Source organism: Leptinotarsa decemlineata, unplaced genomic scaffold, assembly GCF_025532065.1.
Source record: "Leptinotarsa decemlineata unplaced genomic scaffold, Ldec_3_MD MMD2_tig00026282_RagTag_RagTag, whole genome shotgun sequence".
Taxonomy (NCBI): Eukaryota; Metazoa; Arthropoda; class Insecta; order Coleoptera; family Chrysomelidae; genus Leptinotarsa; species Leptinotarsa decemlineata.
The window spans coordinates 17,267,528-17,282,842 of NW_027412668.1; the positions used below are offsets into that span (position 1 = coordinate 17,267,528).

At 33.2% G+C, this 15,315-nt stretch overlaps 2 protein-coding genes across 3 annotated transcripts in view; one reads left to right on the top strand and one right to left on the bottom strand.

Annotated features, from left to right (window-relative positions):
* Adsl (Adenylosuccinate lyase) overlaps positions 1 to 15,315 on the bottom strand; it is a 115,569-nt gene that overhangs the window by 17,820 nt on the left and 82,434 nt on the right. The window lies entirely within an intron of this gene.
* On the top strand, positions 211 to 13,810 carry LOC141484697 (uncharacterized). 2 transcript variants are annotated; one of them, XM_074179930.1, is made up of 4 exons: positions 211 to 602; positions 3,274 to 3,444; positions 8,972 to 9,191; positions 12,897 to 13,810. In XM_074179930.1, the coding sequence occupies exons 2-4, from the start codon at positions 3,337 to 3,339 to the stop codon at positions 13,061 to 13,063; spliced, it is 495 nt and encodes a 164-aa protein (XP_074036031.1). In that variant the 5' UTR covers positions 211 to 602; positions 3,274 to 3,336; the 3' UTR covers positions 13,064 to 13,810. The 2 variants fall into 2 exon arrangements, with proteins under 2 accessions (XP_074036031.1, XP_074036032.1); XM_074179931.1 differs by lacking the exon at positions 211 to 602 and adding an exon at positions 698 to 718.

Consider the following 15,315-nt stretch of genomic DNA (forward strand, 5'->3'; position numbering starts at 1 on the left):
TCTGGGAGATCACGTTCACTTTACACGATAATTATTTGGAGTATTTTGTTGCTTAGTTGTACAGATTATACCATTTATGAAAGGGTAAACAGCTTGGTCGTATTTTATTTCATAATCATACACTGATAACTATATTATTCGATTGTTGCGTAAGGCTCAGTTATTGCACCATTATTCACACTGACACTATCAACTTCGTTTGTTTTCTGATCGGAAATTGCCTAAATTTCGTTTTCAACATAATGAAAAAAGTAAGAGATTTCAAATGCCTGCGCTATTAGTCAATATTAATCGGAATGTCAGTGTTTCCTATTACACATGTAAATTCGATTGCTTCCGTTTAAAATCAACAATAAACAAATGATAGTTACTACAAATTGGAAGTAATTGCGATTCGTCATCCAACTTTTTCAGAGCGTCTTACCGAGCGACTAAAAACAAATAAATACACGTCGTGGGTGTGAGGTTAATTTGACGAAGGGTTAATGATTTCAATTAAGGAATGAGCGGACCAACTCATTCTTTTCCCGGCGTACAAAGAAACAGATAGATCAAACGTCTCCGTAGGTGCAGTGCCTGTTGAGGGATAACGATTTTGAAAGGTAATTTTGTGTTATGTGCGCTACGATATTTCTACTGATCATTTCTAGTTTCCTGATAAAGTTTACGGTGTTTTCTCAGTTTGTGCCTTGATTAATTCAATTTAATTGTTAATCAAGTGAGTATTGAATTAATGAAGACAGATTTAATTATTTTAACGGGTGATTCGTTGTTATATTTCATTTAGGAAAGATTGTATGACTTCATGTTCAAAACTCAGTTTGGGAGTTGACAGTCAGAATAAAAATATACATTTCAGTTAATCTCTAAAACTATTGAAAAATTAAATTACATTTAATGTAATGAATTGATTAGTACATGTCAGTATTACATGTACCAAATGTTGAAAATATCTCAAACATTTTTCATGACATTTGTATGTAAAACAGTGCTCTTTTCGTGTTTATTTTCGATAAAATAAATGAATCTAAATAATCCGAATTTCAAATATTGGATTGAAACTATGGAAAAAGGAGAAAAAGTTGACGAATACAAAATCTATCATTGCTCCTAATTTATATTCAACTAGCGGACCCGGCAAACGTCGTTCCGCCTAACAGCCAATGAATGAGCAGATTTAGGATTTTGAAATTGATAAAAATTTATTGAGTATAATGAAAGAAGTGGCCCTCTTCAGTAAAGCACACTGTGATATACATGTGAGCTGTTAGATGCGTTTTATCATAACGTCATTATTAACACTGATGTTTTTAATACTTATCATTCTATTCCCGACGAAGACTGATTCAAAAACACAAAAATTACAAAAATTGGTTCAGCCGCCCTCGAGTTCGTTTATTATTATTATAATTTTTATTAATAAATCATCATATTTCAATAATTATTATCCTTTTCTCAATGAAAATAAATCCAAAAAAACAAAAATCATAAAAATTGGTACAGCCGTTCTTCTTCTTTTATAATTAATTTTTTTTCTTTTTTCATATATTTCCTCAATTTTCTAACCTTCCCTGGACTTCCACAAATTATTCAAACCAAAATTAGCCAAATCGGTCCCGACGCTCTCGAGTTTTAGTGAGACTAACGAACAGCAATTCATTTTTATTAATTAGATATATTGAGAATGAAAGGATGCAGCAGTTTTCGAAAAACTTACAAAATAAAAAACTATTGTAACAAATATCAATAGTTTTTTATATCTTTAATGCACAGATACTTTTTATGAGATATCTATTGATTTTGAACATCTTACTGAAACAATATATAAAATAAAGCTCGTTTGGATTTGATTGTCAAACTCAACTGATTTGTGGCTCCTTGGTAGTAGCTTCAGCTCAGCTCAGATGTACTTGAAGTTACAACAAAACTTTGGCATGCTTTGCACCACCAAACATTAGACAAGATAGTTAACGTGTGTGAAAATAATCATCAGTTGTAATCATCTCCTTTTGAAGCCAAAACGGTGAATGGAATGGTGTCTGAAGAATTTCACAGTTTTGTAGTTGAAGAAATCGAAAACAACGAGAGAATAGTTAATCTTTAAGTTTTTAAAATCATGTCATCATAATTCTCTTAATTCAATTATCCATATTGGATTCCGAATGTGTAAATTCATGTGAAACTTTTCAAAAATATCCAAATGAGCGAACTATTTCGATAAGTAAAGGTAAACACATCATCTTCACATTTCAACAGTTCAATCTCCCTCTTGAAGATGATCACTTGGTGATCGAAACACGTGTCGAGGTGTTAAAATAACGATTTGGTGTTGGGAAAGAACTTCAGTAATATTCTTTAGAGAATTGAAGTTTAATCTTCTTCTTGAAGATGATCACTTGGTGATCAAGACACGTGTCGAGGTGTTAATAATAACGGTTTGGTGTTGGGACTGAACTCCAGTAATATTTAGAGAATTGAAATACTTATCGATCGCAAGACACCCTGTACATTTGGAAAAATATAAAAGTCAAAAACATTTACAATGAACAATGTTGATCCCTGTTTACTAACTATATACTGATTTTAACATTTAGAATTGAATTGTCGATTTGGTACAGCTCTGAAAACACTATATAACTCAGATTGTTGCTCACATCAGAAGATGCAGTAGAATTACAATAAAGGAATAACAAGTTTACAATAGAAAACCATTTGCTTGGCTACCACCTGAAGAATAGGATTGGCAGAAAGATAATAACTTAAAATCAATCAAAATTAAGCAGCCGGTAGCTGTTTTTTTAAATTTTTATTTTCTTCTTCAATTTCTCTCAGAAGCTTTAGTTCCATCATTATTATGTACATCAAAAACAATTTTAACATTGTTGTTCAACAAATAATAAAAGTAATAAAAAATCTAACAATTCCGTTGGTACCTATCAACAACATTCCGATTACTACAAACGGCTGCAGACATTCAATTTGAATAGTATGTCTTGTAAGTGATCCTGGCATTTTTGAAAGAGTTCGGAAGTCCGAGTCATTTTCAACAGTTCATGTAGATTAAGAAACATTACATATAATTTTTGGTAATAAATTGTTATTGTCGAAATTCTTTTTCGCTCCGTATCTTCGAAACAAAGCGCCACATCAAAAATCCTCAAAGGACAAAATATCCTTTAAATAGTCCAAAAACTAGTCTCTTAAATATTTACTGCATGTTTAATAAACACCCTTTATATTGTGTGAAACACTCATTAACTCTGAAATTCAAAGGTTGAAGACAATATAGTCAAGGTGGATAACAGCGGATTTTACGATACTCCTGAGGAAGACAGCATGTCTGCAGAAGTGGAAGATAAGGAAGTTAAAGAACAGCGACCGAAAAAGCCTCTGAAAGTTGTGATCAAAGAAAAATGGCAGATTGGTGTCAAAATATTAGAATTGGTAAGAATTTACTATATTAGGTAATTACACATTTAAAGTCTGAAAATATTCAAAAACTTTCGATATTTGATTAAATGGAAGGATAATTTTGAATATTCAAAATATGATAAGTATTTGTAAACTGTTCGTGGTTTTTTGATTATCTACTTCTTCATCTTCATACATAAAAAATAAACACATTTTTTGCATAAAAATGGAAAAGTAGAAAGGAAAAAAGCTTTGGGAAAGAAAGTTTTTGGCTTTCTACTACTCCATCTGATACAAAAAAAAAGAGATGAGAGAATCTTCCAAAGAAAGGAAGGAAGTAATCAATTTGAAACTCTATACATGAATGTGTAGATCATGCAAAGAAGTAACTTTCAGATAAAAACTGAAAGAAAGTCCTCCTGAAACAGCTACTTTCATATAAACATTGAATTACACGAAAGAAAATAATTCTTTCGAAACAAATACTTCTATATGAACACTGAATTATACAGAAGATACTTTTCTCTACTCAGTTTGTATTTCAAACATTTGTTGTGGAATAAGAATCAAATATCATTCACATGAGTTCTACTATGAATGAATGGTAATAAATTGTACTCACATAGAATACTGTCACCCTCACTGGTATACACCGATGTTTCGCCTTAAGACACTTGCCCTAAGGCTCTTCAGTACCAAATTGGATAACATTATAGAAAATACACACACTTCATTCATGAATTACGATTTTGAATGTCACGGAATAAGCTTGATCTGCTTATGTCATCGATGACATCGTAATGACATTCATTCACCTATTTGATTTAATCCCAGCCAAGAGGAATCTTATTTGAATTGAATGATATCTGATTCTTATTCCACAACAAATGTTTGAAATACAAACTGAGTAGAGAAAAGTATCTTCTGTATAATTCAGTGTTCATATAGAAGTATTTGTTTCGAAAGAATTATTTTCTTTCGTGTAATTCAATGTTTATATGAAAGTAGCTGTTTCAGGAGGACTTTCTTTCAGTTTGTATCTGAAAGTTACTTCTTTGCATGATCTACACATTCATGTATAGAGTTTCAAATTGATTACTTTCTTCCTTTCTTTGGAAGATTCTCTCATCCCTTTTTTTTGTATCAGATGGAGTAGCAGAAAGCCAAAAACTTTCTTTCCCAAAAAATTAATCACTCCTAAAAATATAACCCCTTCAATTCAAAAAAAGCTTTGTTTTGAAATGTTATTTATATTTCAAATTCACTTCATTGCTCTGAATGTACATGGTACATAATAAAGTTACACTTTATGTGAAATTTCCACTGAATAGTTCACAAAATACGTGTTTTCCTATACAATAAGCGTATGATCATATGCCTGAGTGAGATATTGTATTGAGGTTTTGTAAACTGTTCTTCGAACGAATAATGGCCATTTTTCGCGAGCAGAATACTATTTTTTTTCTATGACACGAATATTTCACTATAAGATTAATTTGTAAAGGATATCCTGAATGATAGAAATACCATCAAATTTCATAACAAGAAGCAACCTGGCGTTTGCCTTCGGGGAAGCTCTCCATTGGCTCCAAATGTATTTATTGCCCAAAAAAAGATTATATTTACGAATTTTAGCAGGCGTTAATCAGAGAACCTCCTACAGAGGTTTATACAAACATTTAAAAATCCTAACTTTCCAGGATATGTTCATTTTTGATATGATTGCATTTCATCTAACTATAATGTTGATATAAAAAAGAGCAACGATTTTCACATAAATTACGCCAAATATAGTATAAAAGCTAATTCACCTTCTCACTTGGGGCTAAAACTTTATAACATCATATGCCCGAATCATTGAAAACTATCGATAGAATTCAGGTTTTTGAAAACCCTTGAAATATTTTTATTAGATCATAATTTTTATACCACAGATGAATTTTTCATTCTTCTGTAATTTTATTTCTCTATAACATTAATTTAATGAAGCTGGAGTTGAATGAAGTTGATATGTTTTGTCCATCACTGTATGCCTATGGCAATCTTTCATATTTTGTATGTTTGGTTTAATTTTACTGCAGGTTTTTCCGGGTTTTCTTGCAGCTGAAAAAGCAAATGCGCCACTGGAATCAATGAAGTCGCCCCGGAGCGCCAATTGATTTTTATTGTTGTTTTTATTTTATTTTTATCGTTGTTTGGATAAAATGTATGGATGCATCTTCAAGTATTATTTTATGTATGTACAAAATGCTATTTGACCTATCCTATAACTTTGTAAATTCTACACGATTAATTAATTACTCTTATGTTGATATTGAGCGGGGCACTTTTGAAAAATTCCAGTTTTTTTGTCAAATTAGAAATTTATGGAGAATATATTCGTTTTTACCTCTCAATTCCATGTTTTAAATTTTGATTCTCGAAAGAAACTACATATTTCAAAACGATATATGTATTCAATATAAGTTTGACGTTTGATAACTTATTTATGAGTGGAAGATTTTCAAGTGTCACTTGCCATTTAAAATGGCAAGATGCATAATAATACACTGTTCCTCATTTCTGAAGGTTACTATTTGGTTAATCTCAATAAGTTATTTTCCTTGTTTTTTCTTTTTATCTAACTATTTCATTATTATTTTCTACTTTTCTTTTTTTTTCTTATATCTTGTTTAATGAATGAGTTATTTGAAAATTCACACACATACACATATTTTCCTCTTCTTGTTTGATTTTGCAACAATGTTCAACAATATACAAGGTGTTCCTTAAACACATGCTAATATTTAAGGAGGTAATTCTTAGACCCATTTTAAGAAAAAAACTTTCTATGGACGTATGTCCTAAACGCCTTAACTTTTGAGATACAGGGTGGCAAAGTTTTCAAAAACAATCAGTTTTTTAAATAATAACTGAGATAATTTTGTAGACATCTTTGGCATATTTGGTACATATGTTCCATGCCTCAAGGCGCATTTTCTGATGTACACAAATTTGTATTTTTTCAAACAGTGGCATTCCTACGGGTTTCGCATTGAATATTTGTGGGAAAAAAGTACTACGCCAATGCTTTCTTTTCAAAATGAAATCATTTTTAAAATTCTCATTCATTTTTGAGAAAATTTGATCTCCTGGTATTTCTTTGTCCGATGCATGATTTTCACTCAAAAAAATAAAAATCGACAGAAAGCAAATTAAGAAATTAGATCAATTCTAAAATGAATGGGAATCTGAAAATTGCTTCATAACGCATTACCAATTCCCTAATAATATTTGTAAACATAATCTGCAAAAAAATAAATTTTTCAAAATCGAGTTTTATTTTATTTTGTGACAGTAAGTCTAAACGAATAGTACAAATTTGTTAATTAGTAATAATACCAAAACTGATTATAAAAATTGTTGGAAGTGGCCACCTGCACTTAGTATGCATGCTTCCGCCCTTCTACGCATGGAATTACGCACCCGTTCAAATATTCCCGGCGTATTTCGTATAGTTTCACACGAGGCAACTATTCGCTCTCTCAAATCTTCTGAAGTATTAACGGGAGTTTTATACACAAGAGTTTTAAGGTGACCCCATAAAAAAATCTAAACTGTTGAGATCGGGGGATCTTGCTGGCCATTGCTGAGGTTCTCCGCGACCTATCCAACGATTAGGATAAACTGTATTTAAATGGTTGCGGACAATTACACTGAAATGAGCAGGGGCGCCATCGTGCATGTACCATATTCGATTCCTTAACGCAAGTGGCACATCTTCCAATAACCCAGGTAAGTCTTCTTCGAGCAAGTGTAAATAAGAACGACCATCAAGGCGTCCTGGTAGAAAAAATGGGCCTATTAGATGATCACCTATAATTCCTGCCCATACATTAATTGCTTCGTCTGTGAACAAAATTTGTGTCTCAAACTGCGGATTTAGTGCAATACTTTGTAGATACCACTGACTGAAGTTCACACGCTGTGGAAAATCTCTGGGGAGTAATGCCTGCACTCTTGAAATATGGTATGGGTATAACAAAAAATCAACCAAAATACGCCAAACAATTTGATGACAATTATCCAGAGTTCTAGCGATCTTCCTCGTACTCGTCTCAGGATGTTCCTCAATTTTTTGCAGCACCGCTTCCTCAATTTCAGGAGTTCTTACTACACGAGCTCTACCTTCCGGAGTCCCTTTCTTGAAACTACCAGTTTCCCCAAGTCGACGATGAATATTTGAAAAGGTTCGGCTATCTGGTAAGGCACGATTAGGATATCTTTCCTGATAAATGCGACTGGCTTCTGTTGCATTACCATCGGCAAGGCCATATACGTAATGCATTTGCGCCATTTCCGCATTCGTATAATTTACCATATTTACTATTCAGAAAAACAGCGGACTACCAAAATAACTTCAATAACACTTCAAAATCAATCAAAACGCGCTGTGACAGTTTTTAACACCAACACCTTACTTTAAACCAACATCAATATTAGCTACTGACGTTTGTACATACAGAGAATTCGTTTTTTATTGCTATGGTGGGTACGCTGTTTTTTCTGCTTTTAATCTTTAAAAGAAATCACATATCGACAAACTCCATATTTCCAAGAGGTGCAGTAAATAAATTCTGCTACACGTCATTTATTCCAGGATAACTAAATTTATGTTTTCAAAAATTATTAAGCGGTGCTGCGTTATGACGTAATTTTAATTGAGAACAGTGCATCTGACAACAAACAAATACCTTTTAGATCCTCAATTTTTTTGCAACAAATCTGATCTCTTAGTTTGCTTTCAGTCGATGCACGATACCGCATCAGATTTTTAAGGAATTTATCCTTAAGTAAAGCGATTTTTAATTTTTTGAGCGAAAACCATGCGTCGGACAAAGAAAACCCAGCAAATCAAATGTGCTCAAAAATGTATGGAGATTTTAAAAATATTTTTTAATTCGAGATAAAGCAGTGGCGTAGTATTTTTTTCGTCAAAAATATACATTTCAAAACTCGTACGTACGCCACTGGCAGAGAAAATTAGGAAAATTGTACATCAGAAAATGCGCCTTGAGGTATGGAACATATGTACCAAATATGTCAAAGATGTCTACAAAATTATCTCAGTTATTAAAAAACTGATTATTTTTGAAAACTTTGCCACCCTGTATCTCAAAAGTTAAGGCGTTTAGGACATACGTCCATAGGACGTTTTTTCCTTAAAATGGGTCTAAGAATTACCTCCTTAAATATTAGCATAGTTTTAAGGAACACCCTGTATTTAGAATCCCCTAGTAAAAAACTGACACAACTTTATCATATCATACGAAAATTCCATTTACCATCTCTCCCCAATATATTATATAACCTATAATATGAAAACTTTTTGTTTTGTTTTCAATATATACGAAACCAATATCATCGTTTTGATTCAATACATTAATGACATTTAGAACAAATATTTGATTTTCTCAATAACACCTTCTCATTATATGAAATTCCAAGTTTCAGTTTCACAAAAACTTTGCGATATCACAAAATATTTCCCCCTTTGTATTTTATTTATTTATTTTTTCAGTTGATATGCGCAATTTGTATGGGTTTCATCTACGACCCCGCGTCCACAGCAGGGCTTGGAAAAAGCCACATGCTCCATGTGGGTGTGATGTATACTTCATATACTGGATACATGGTCATCAACTGTGTCTTGATCTTAGGACGAATGCTGGGCGACAAGATACCATTTAGGACGGTGTCCCTTTTTGCCGTAACAGGGTCAGCTTTATTCCTTATAACATGTAAGTTTTTCTCTTACTCTGAATTTTAAAAATATAGAAGTGAGCTTTGATATATTATAAAATTTACAGGAAAATACGGTTCTGTATGATATTTTTTTTCGAACGGGTTGGGGTATTGGAGTATTTTTTCGTTGAAGGAAATTATATTTTATTGATCTGTACACAGATGTAGAAAATAAATTGATGGATGTAGCCATTACTACGTGGTAGGAGATCATAATGAAGAAAAGAGAATTGAAACTTTCTGTTTTTTACTACATATAGCACCCCCGTGGGAAATAATAGGGGTATTTGGCTTGATTGAGTACCTGAAATTTGTTTACTAGTTACAATGCGAATATGCTAATTTGAAAACCGGTGAGTGAACTAAATCGATTTGATGATATAACAGGTTGCACCTGCATAGTGCAAAATTTCCGTATCGTTTAGATTCGGGAACTTGTGGTTGCATGCCAAGGAATGGTTAGAAAACGTCGAATAATTTTTTCTCAGTCTGAAGGACCTTTCATGTTCAGCATACCATTTTTGGAAATTTCGACCACATTGTCCCACATAAACACTATTACACTCCGGACACTTAAGTTTATAACCCCCAGATTTCTCCAACTTGTCCACCTTACCTTTGGCATTGGAAAGGAAATCAGATAACCTGGCATGTGGTCTGAATGTCACTTCCACATTTTTTTAACCCGCAATGATCTCTGTTCTGGATAGTATCTGCGTTGAAACCGTTATATGACCTATCTGTGTAATTATTCAATTTCTCTAGCTATATTGTTAGCAGACAAAGGCAGTGAGAATGCTCTGTGCAACATTGAATTGTAGGCTGCTAATTTATGACTATCTGGATGGAAAGAATCGCTTGGGATGGTAACGTCTGCATAGCTAGATTTTCTGAAAACATTGAACTCAAATTTATTCTGATTGTGTGTAATGGTCAAGTCTAAGAAATTTATCTGTTTCTGTACCTCTGTTTCGAGTGTGAACTGAATGCTGCTATTGGGATTATTCATGAATGTCATAAATTGGTTCAGCTGTCGTGTAGTACCTCTGAAATAGGCGAGAATATCGTCTACATATCTGTACCAAAAATGATTGTGTTTTTTACCTAGGTCGGAATTGACTACAGTGGTCTCCAAGTTGTTCATAAATATGCCTGCTAAAAGTGGATTAAGGGGTGAGCCTATTGGTAAACATGAATCCTGTTTTTAAAATTTGTTGAACTGTAGGTAGCACACATCGAAAGTGTTGAAACTTCAAAGGAAGTGATATGGTCTACTTTGGCTTGATCTAGTATATCTAAAATGAGGGGCTTACACTCGTTGTACGGTATGTTGGAGAACATACTCTTTACATCGAATGAAACTAAAATTGAATTATGTGGCGTGATTTGGTTTCATATGTTAAAAAACATCTTCAGAACTCTTCGTTATAGCTTATAAGGTTGGAGGTTTACTTGGTTTATCAAGGTTGTCATATGTAATTTTTTTTCCAAAAATTCAATATTCTGATACTTGATTTTCAGATTCCCAGGTTCGTTTTTCGATTCGTTGTTAGTTACACTCGCAATTCAACAACTAAACAACTAATGAAAAATACTTTTACATTCCAAACTTCTTTGAGACAAAAAATTTCATCTGAAAGATCATCTTGAATTTTGAATAAAATGAAATGTTGTCTATATTGAAAGTGGCCACTTCAAAAAATACCAAAGATACATTACCCAAATATTACGGATCCTTTAGCCCCGCATATTTTTTAAGGACAAAATACAAGCCCTACAGGAAAATCCTTAAGGCGCTCTCAGAGCGGTGTCTTTACGGAAGTAGCGATTTACATTGGATTGGAATCGCTGGAGATTAAATCCATTTGGAAAAACGTTCTCAGCAAGTGTATTTCATATAAACGCAGTTTTACACATGAAAGAGTTTTTAAACAGTGAAGTTCGTACTGAGTTGAACCTCAAAACAATGAGCAGCCACAGTATGTCGCGTATTTCTGATATGTACCGCTCTTGATGGAATCAAATGTGCCAAGTCACTTTAATACCTCCCGTGGAAGTATCTATAGAAGAGAGACAAATCTCCAACGTTTCCAGGCTATCAAGGTTGCACGTGATGTTCGCTTCTCTAATCAGGCGGATGACTCTTTCCTGGATTGAATCCAGCAACTTCAGAGTATGTTTCGGGGCAGAGCTCCATACATGAGAACGATACTCCAAAGAAGGTCTGATCTGAGTTTTACACATCATCAAAAGTTGTTGAGGTGTGTACAATTTTCTGGTTCGTAACAGTGCTCCAAGTTTTTGAGGAGTAGCCTTTGGAATTCCAGCAACATGATTGTGCCAAGACATATTGGTGTCCATTTTAACCTCTGACGAACTTATCGAAGCAGAAAGTAGAATTTTCTGATCTGACATTTTTATATCCGGTTCGGAGACATTTATCTTCTTGAAGAAAACCGATGCCTGGGTTTTTGTGGCATTGAATTGAACCTGGTTACTTTCACTACAATTCGAAATCACTTCTAGATCATCATTAAGATATGCAATCTCCTGTTTCCCGTGAAGATGTGCCCCCGTAGCCGATGTCCTGGAATCCAAATGGAATGACGGGACATGTATGCTGTCGTCAGCAAAGCAATATATTGGATTCTTGGTTTTTTCCAATAAGTCGTTGATATACAATAAAAAAAGGGGTTGGAGACAATATGGATCCCTAGGGAACACCAGCGTTGATGGTGAAAGAATTCGAAATATATCCATCGACGACCACTTGCAGGGAACGATATTCCAGGAAGTTGGAAAGCCATACACAGAAATGATCCGACACGCCATAGCATAAAAGTTTGGCCAGCAAACCCTCATGCAACACAGCTCTTGATTTTCCATATTTCTCGATTGCGTTATTCCAAATATGGGTGACATACGATAGAAGGTCGCTTGTTGATCTTTGTTTCCGAAAGCCATATTAATGATGGCTCAATGTATCCTTTTTTTAAATTCACCAACTTCATATCGTGATTGCAAAAAAATATATTCATAGTTTTTTCGAGACTGTTCTAGACATCCTTATGAAAATTGGCATGCGTGACAAACCTTGGGCAGTTTCTTATTAGATACCCTGGAATAGTTACGCACGTTTGCGAAATGAATAATGATTCAATAACATCAAATTTAAACAATAAAAGGTGTTGGGAGTTGAACAAGTAGGCATTGATTTTTGGAAAACACATTGATGAATGCAAAAACTTTCACAAAAATGTAATGAAATGTAATTAAAAATATCTTCAATGAATTAGAACCTGGGCATACCACTTTTTATTTCCTTGAGGAATTTTCTTATTCCAACGCCCTTCGTGGTATTAGCCAGGGGAGTAGTTGTTTTCTGATAGGCGTCAGTCCATTAAACCTACTGTGTAGGTATATAGAGACTGGCTTGAACGTTTGAAGTTCCATTTGCTTTAGATTTCCTTGAGGAATGACATGTTTGATTCTAATTCTAGTGACTCTTTGATTTTTTGTTCTCAAATTTGAGATGTTCGAAATTAGTGATAAACAAACGAGATAAAAATATCTATTAGTACCAAAAAATAAATGCCTTTGTGAGAATGTCATGTGATAGTCTAAGTACTTGTCATTTTGTATTTTTGTAAACAATATTTGTTAATTTAACCCAAAATAAAGAGCCTTTACTTTATTTGCAGGTATTCTTCTCACAGTAGATCGACTGTACTTGATGAAACATTACTTCTACCACCCCAATATGTACCTGCTAACAATGATGACGACCTCTATCATTTTTGCTTTTATCAATGTAGTGGTATTTGCCGTTGATGCCATGTTCACTTTCGTAAGAAAAGAGGACTTCTGAATCAAACTTTGTTATATTGAAATATTTTTTTGGCTCGTGTATATATACTTTTAGGTAATGTATAGCATCAAATGTCTAACTATCTATTAGGATTTACTTACCAAGAGGTCTGAAGCGTATTTATAAGTGAAATTGAAGTAAATTAATATTAACAAGAGAGTAAGTGTAACATAAATCAACTATAAAAAACTATAATGCTTTGAAAATGAATAAGAAAGGTTCTCTAGTTATTACATGCTGAACCGTATCTGTAGAGTATGGTTTATCGAGGTTGTCATATTTGTCATATTTGTCGATACTTAATTTTCAGATTTCCAGCTTTGTTTTTCGATTCGTTATTAGTTGCACTCGCATTTCAACAACTAATGAAAAATAAGTTTATATTCCTAACATATACTACGGATTCTTTAGTTGTTGTTTTGAAGAGTATTTTTGGTAATTATTTTTTAGTTGAAATGAACTAATTGGAATCACAGTAGATTTTTTGATTCATCAATAATAGTAATTGATATTGATATTTGTTTTTTCACCAAGTACATCAATATATTTAAATAAGATATTCTCCTTTTTGAGTCATTGAAGAAATCCTCTTGACATTTCTATTTTAGCTTCAATTCGTTCATTAAACCTTGTATAAAAATACCATTATTAGATGTATATATAATATAATAGATGTATATATACAACTAGAATTATCATAATCCGTCCAAATGTAGATTTTAAAATATACAAATATTTTTGTATTCATTCTGTATTTTTTATCCAATGTATAAATAAAAGCAGGTTACGAAATTAATTCAAAAGTTGGTTATTTTATGTGAAGATTTTTTAAAATATATTTCGTTCCATTGATAGTTTTTTACGAAGGTCTCAAAGGGCCACAAATGATTTTGATTGAAAATTTAATAAAATTAAGACTTCGGATTGAGAATTTTATTGACTTCCGAATTGAAAGTCGATATTTCATTTTCAAGAAAACGTAGTTCGCAGTTTTTCGATCCCACTTAGATGAGCATCAAATTCATCTAGTGGAAGATACAAACAATTTCAGCTATCAAAAAATCTCTGTTCCTGAAAATAAATCTAAACCACACGAACATCATTTCAGAAGAGAGAAAAAATTGAAAAAAAAAATTAAAAAGGAATTTTATGATGAAAATCTGCGCAGGAAAATGAAACAAAATTTTGGCACAAACATTGGGAAGCTTCAAAGCTTATCGAATTTGAAGAAAATACCAAACTTCGAGATAGATTGCATTCCTGTTGAAAAATCAAGAACACTTGTTCGAATCAAAAGGGTTACATTTTCCAGAAGAGATTAGTTTTTCAAAAAATTGTGGGAAACTTACAACGGGAGGAATAAAGCAATTAAGTTCTGAATAAACCCCTCACAAAGGTGTGTATGTCATACATGGAAGTTACTCACAGATAAAATCTGGGGTAAGAAGCTCTCCATAAATAACTACTCTCACATGCACATTGAATTACATGAAAGAAAAAGTATTTTTGAAGTAATTATTTTCATTTGAACATTGAATTATACAAAAATCATCTGACAAAAAAAATTAATTTCGGAATTTGTCAATAACGCCATGTGTAGAAGTTTCTTTCTCGTGTAGATTGAATCATTTTCATTATGTATTAGAAGATATGGTGCAAATGGTCTATGCTTTGGGGGAAAGTGACGGAAACTGCCTTCTTGCATCTAGAATTTACAAAGGGAAGTTTCCCGAAAGACAACAACCAGATGGAAGGGCATTTCAGGCTCTAAAAACAAAATTGTAAAGAACTGGTAATGTCAATCACGAGAAGTTCGAACGTATCTGCCCTGTAACAAATGAAGAGAATACATTTCAAATTGCTCTTCACCTTGTTGAAAATCCTCATGTGAGTACCCGAGACCTGAGAAGGGAATTAGCATTGTCTCAAACCAGCGTGTTTCGAATGGTACGTGCACGCAAATTTCATCCTCACCACATGCAATTGATGCGAGTTGAGGGAAAGCAAACGTGTTCAATTTTGCCGATGGGGCTCAGAAAAGATCAATCAGGAAAATGATTTTTTCGATTTCGTGTTATTTTCTGATGAAGCGACTTTTCTTGAATGGAACTGTGAATCGGCATAACATACATTATTTTGCAACGGAAAACCTCCATCAATAGCGTTGATCACTGAATGTTTGGGGTGGAATTCTCGGGAAAAGAGTTATCGGTCCATATTTTTTGGATGGGCAACTCACTGGAAGAAAATAA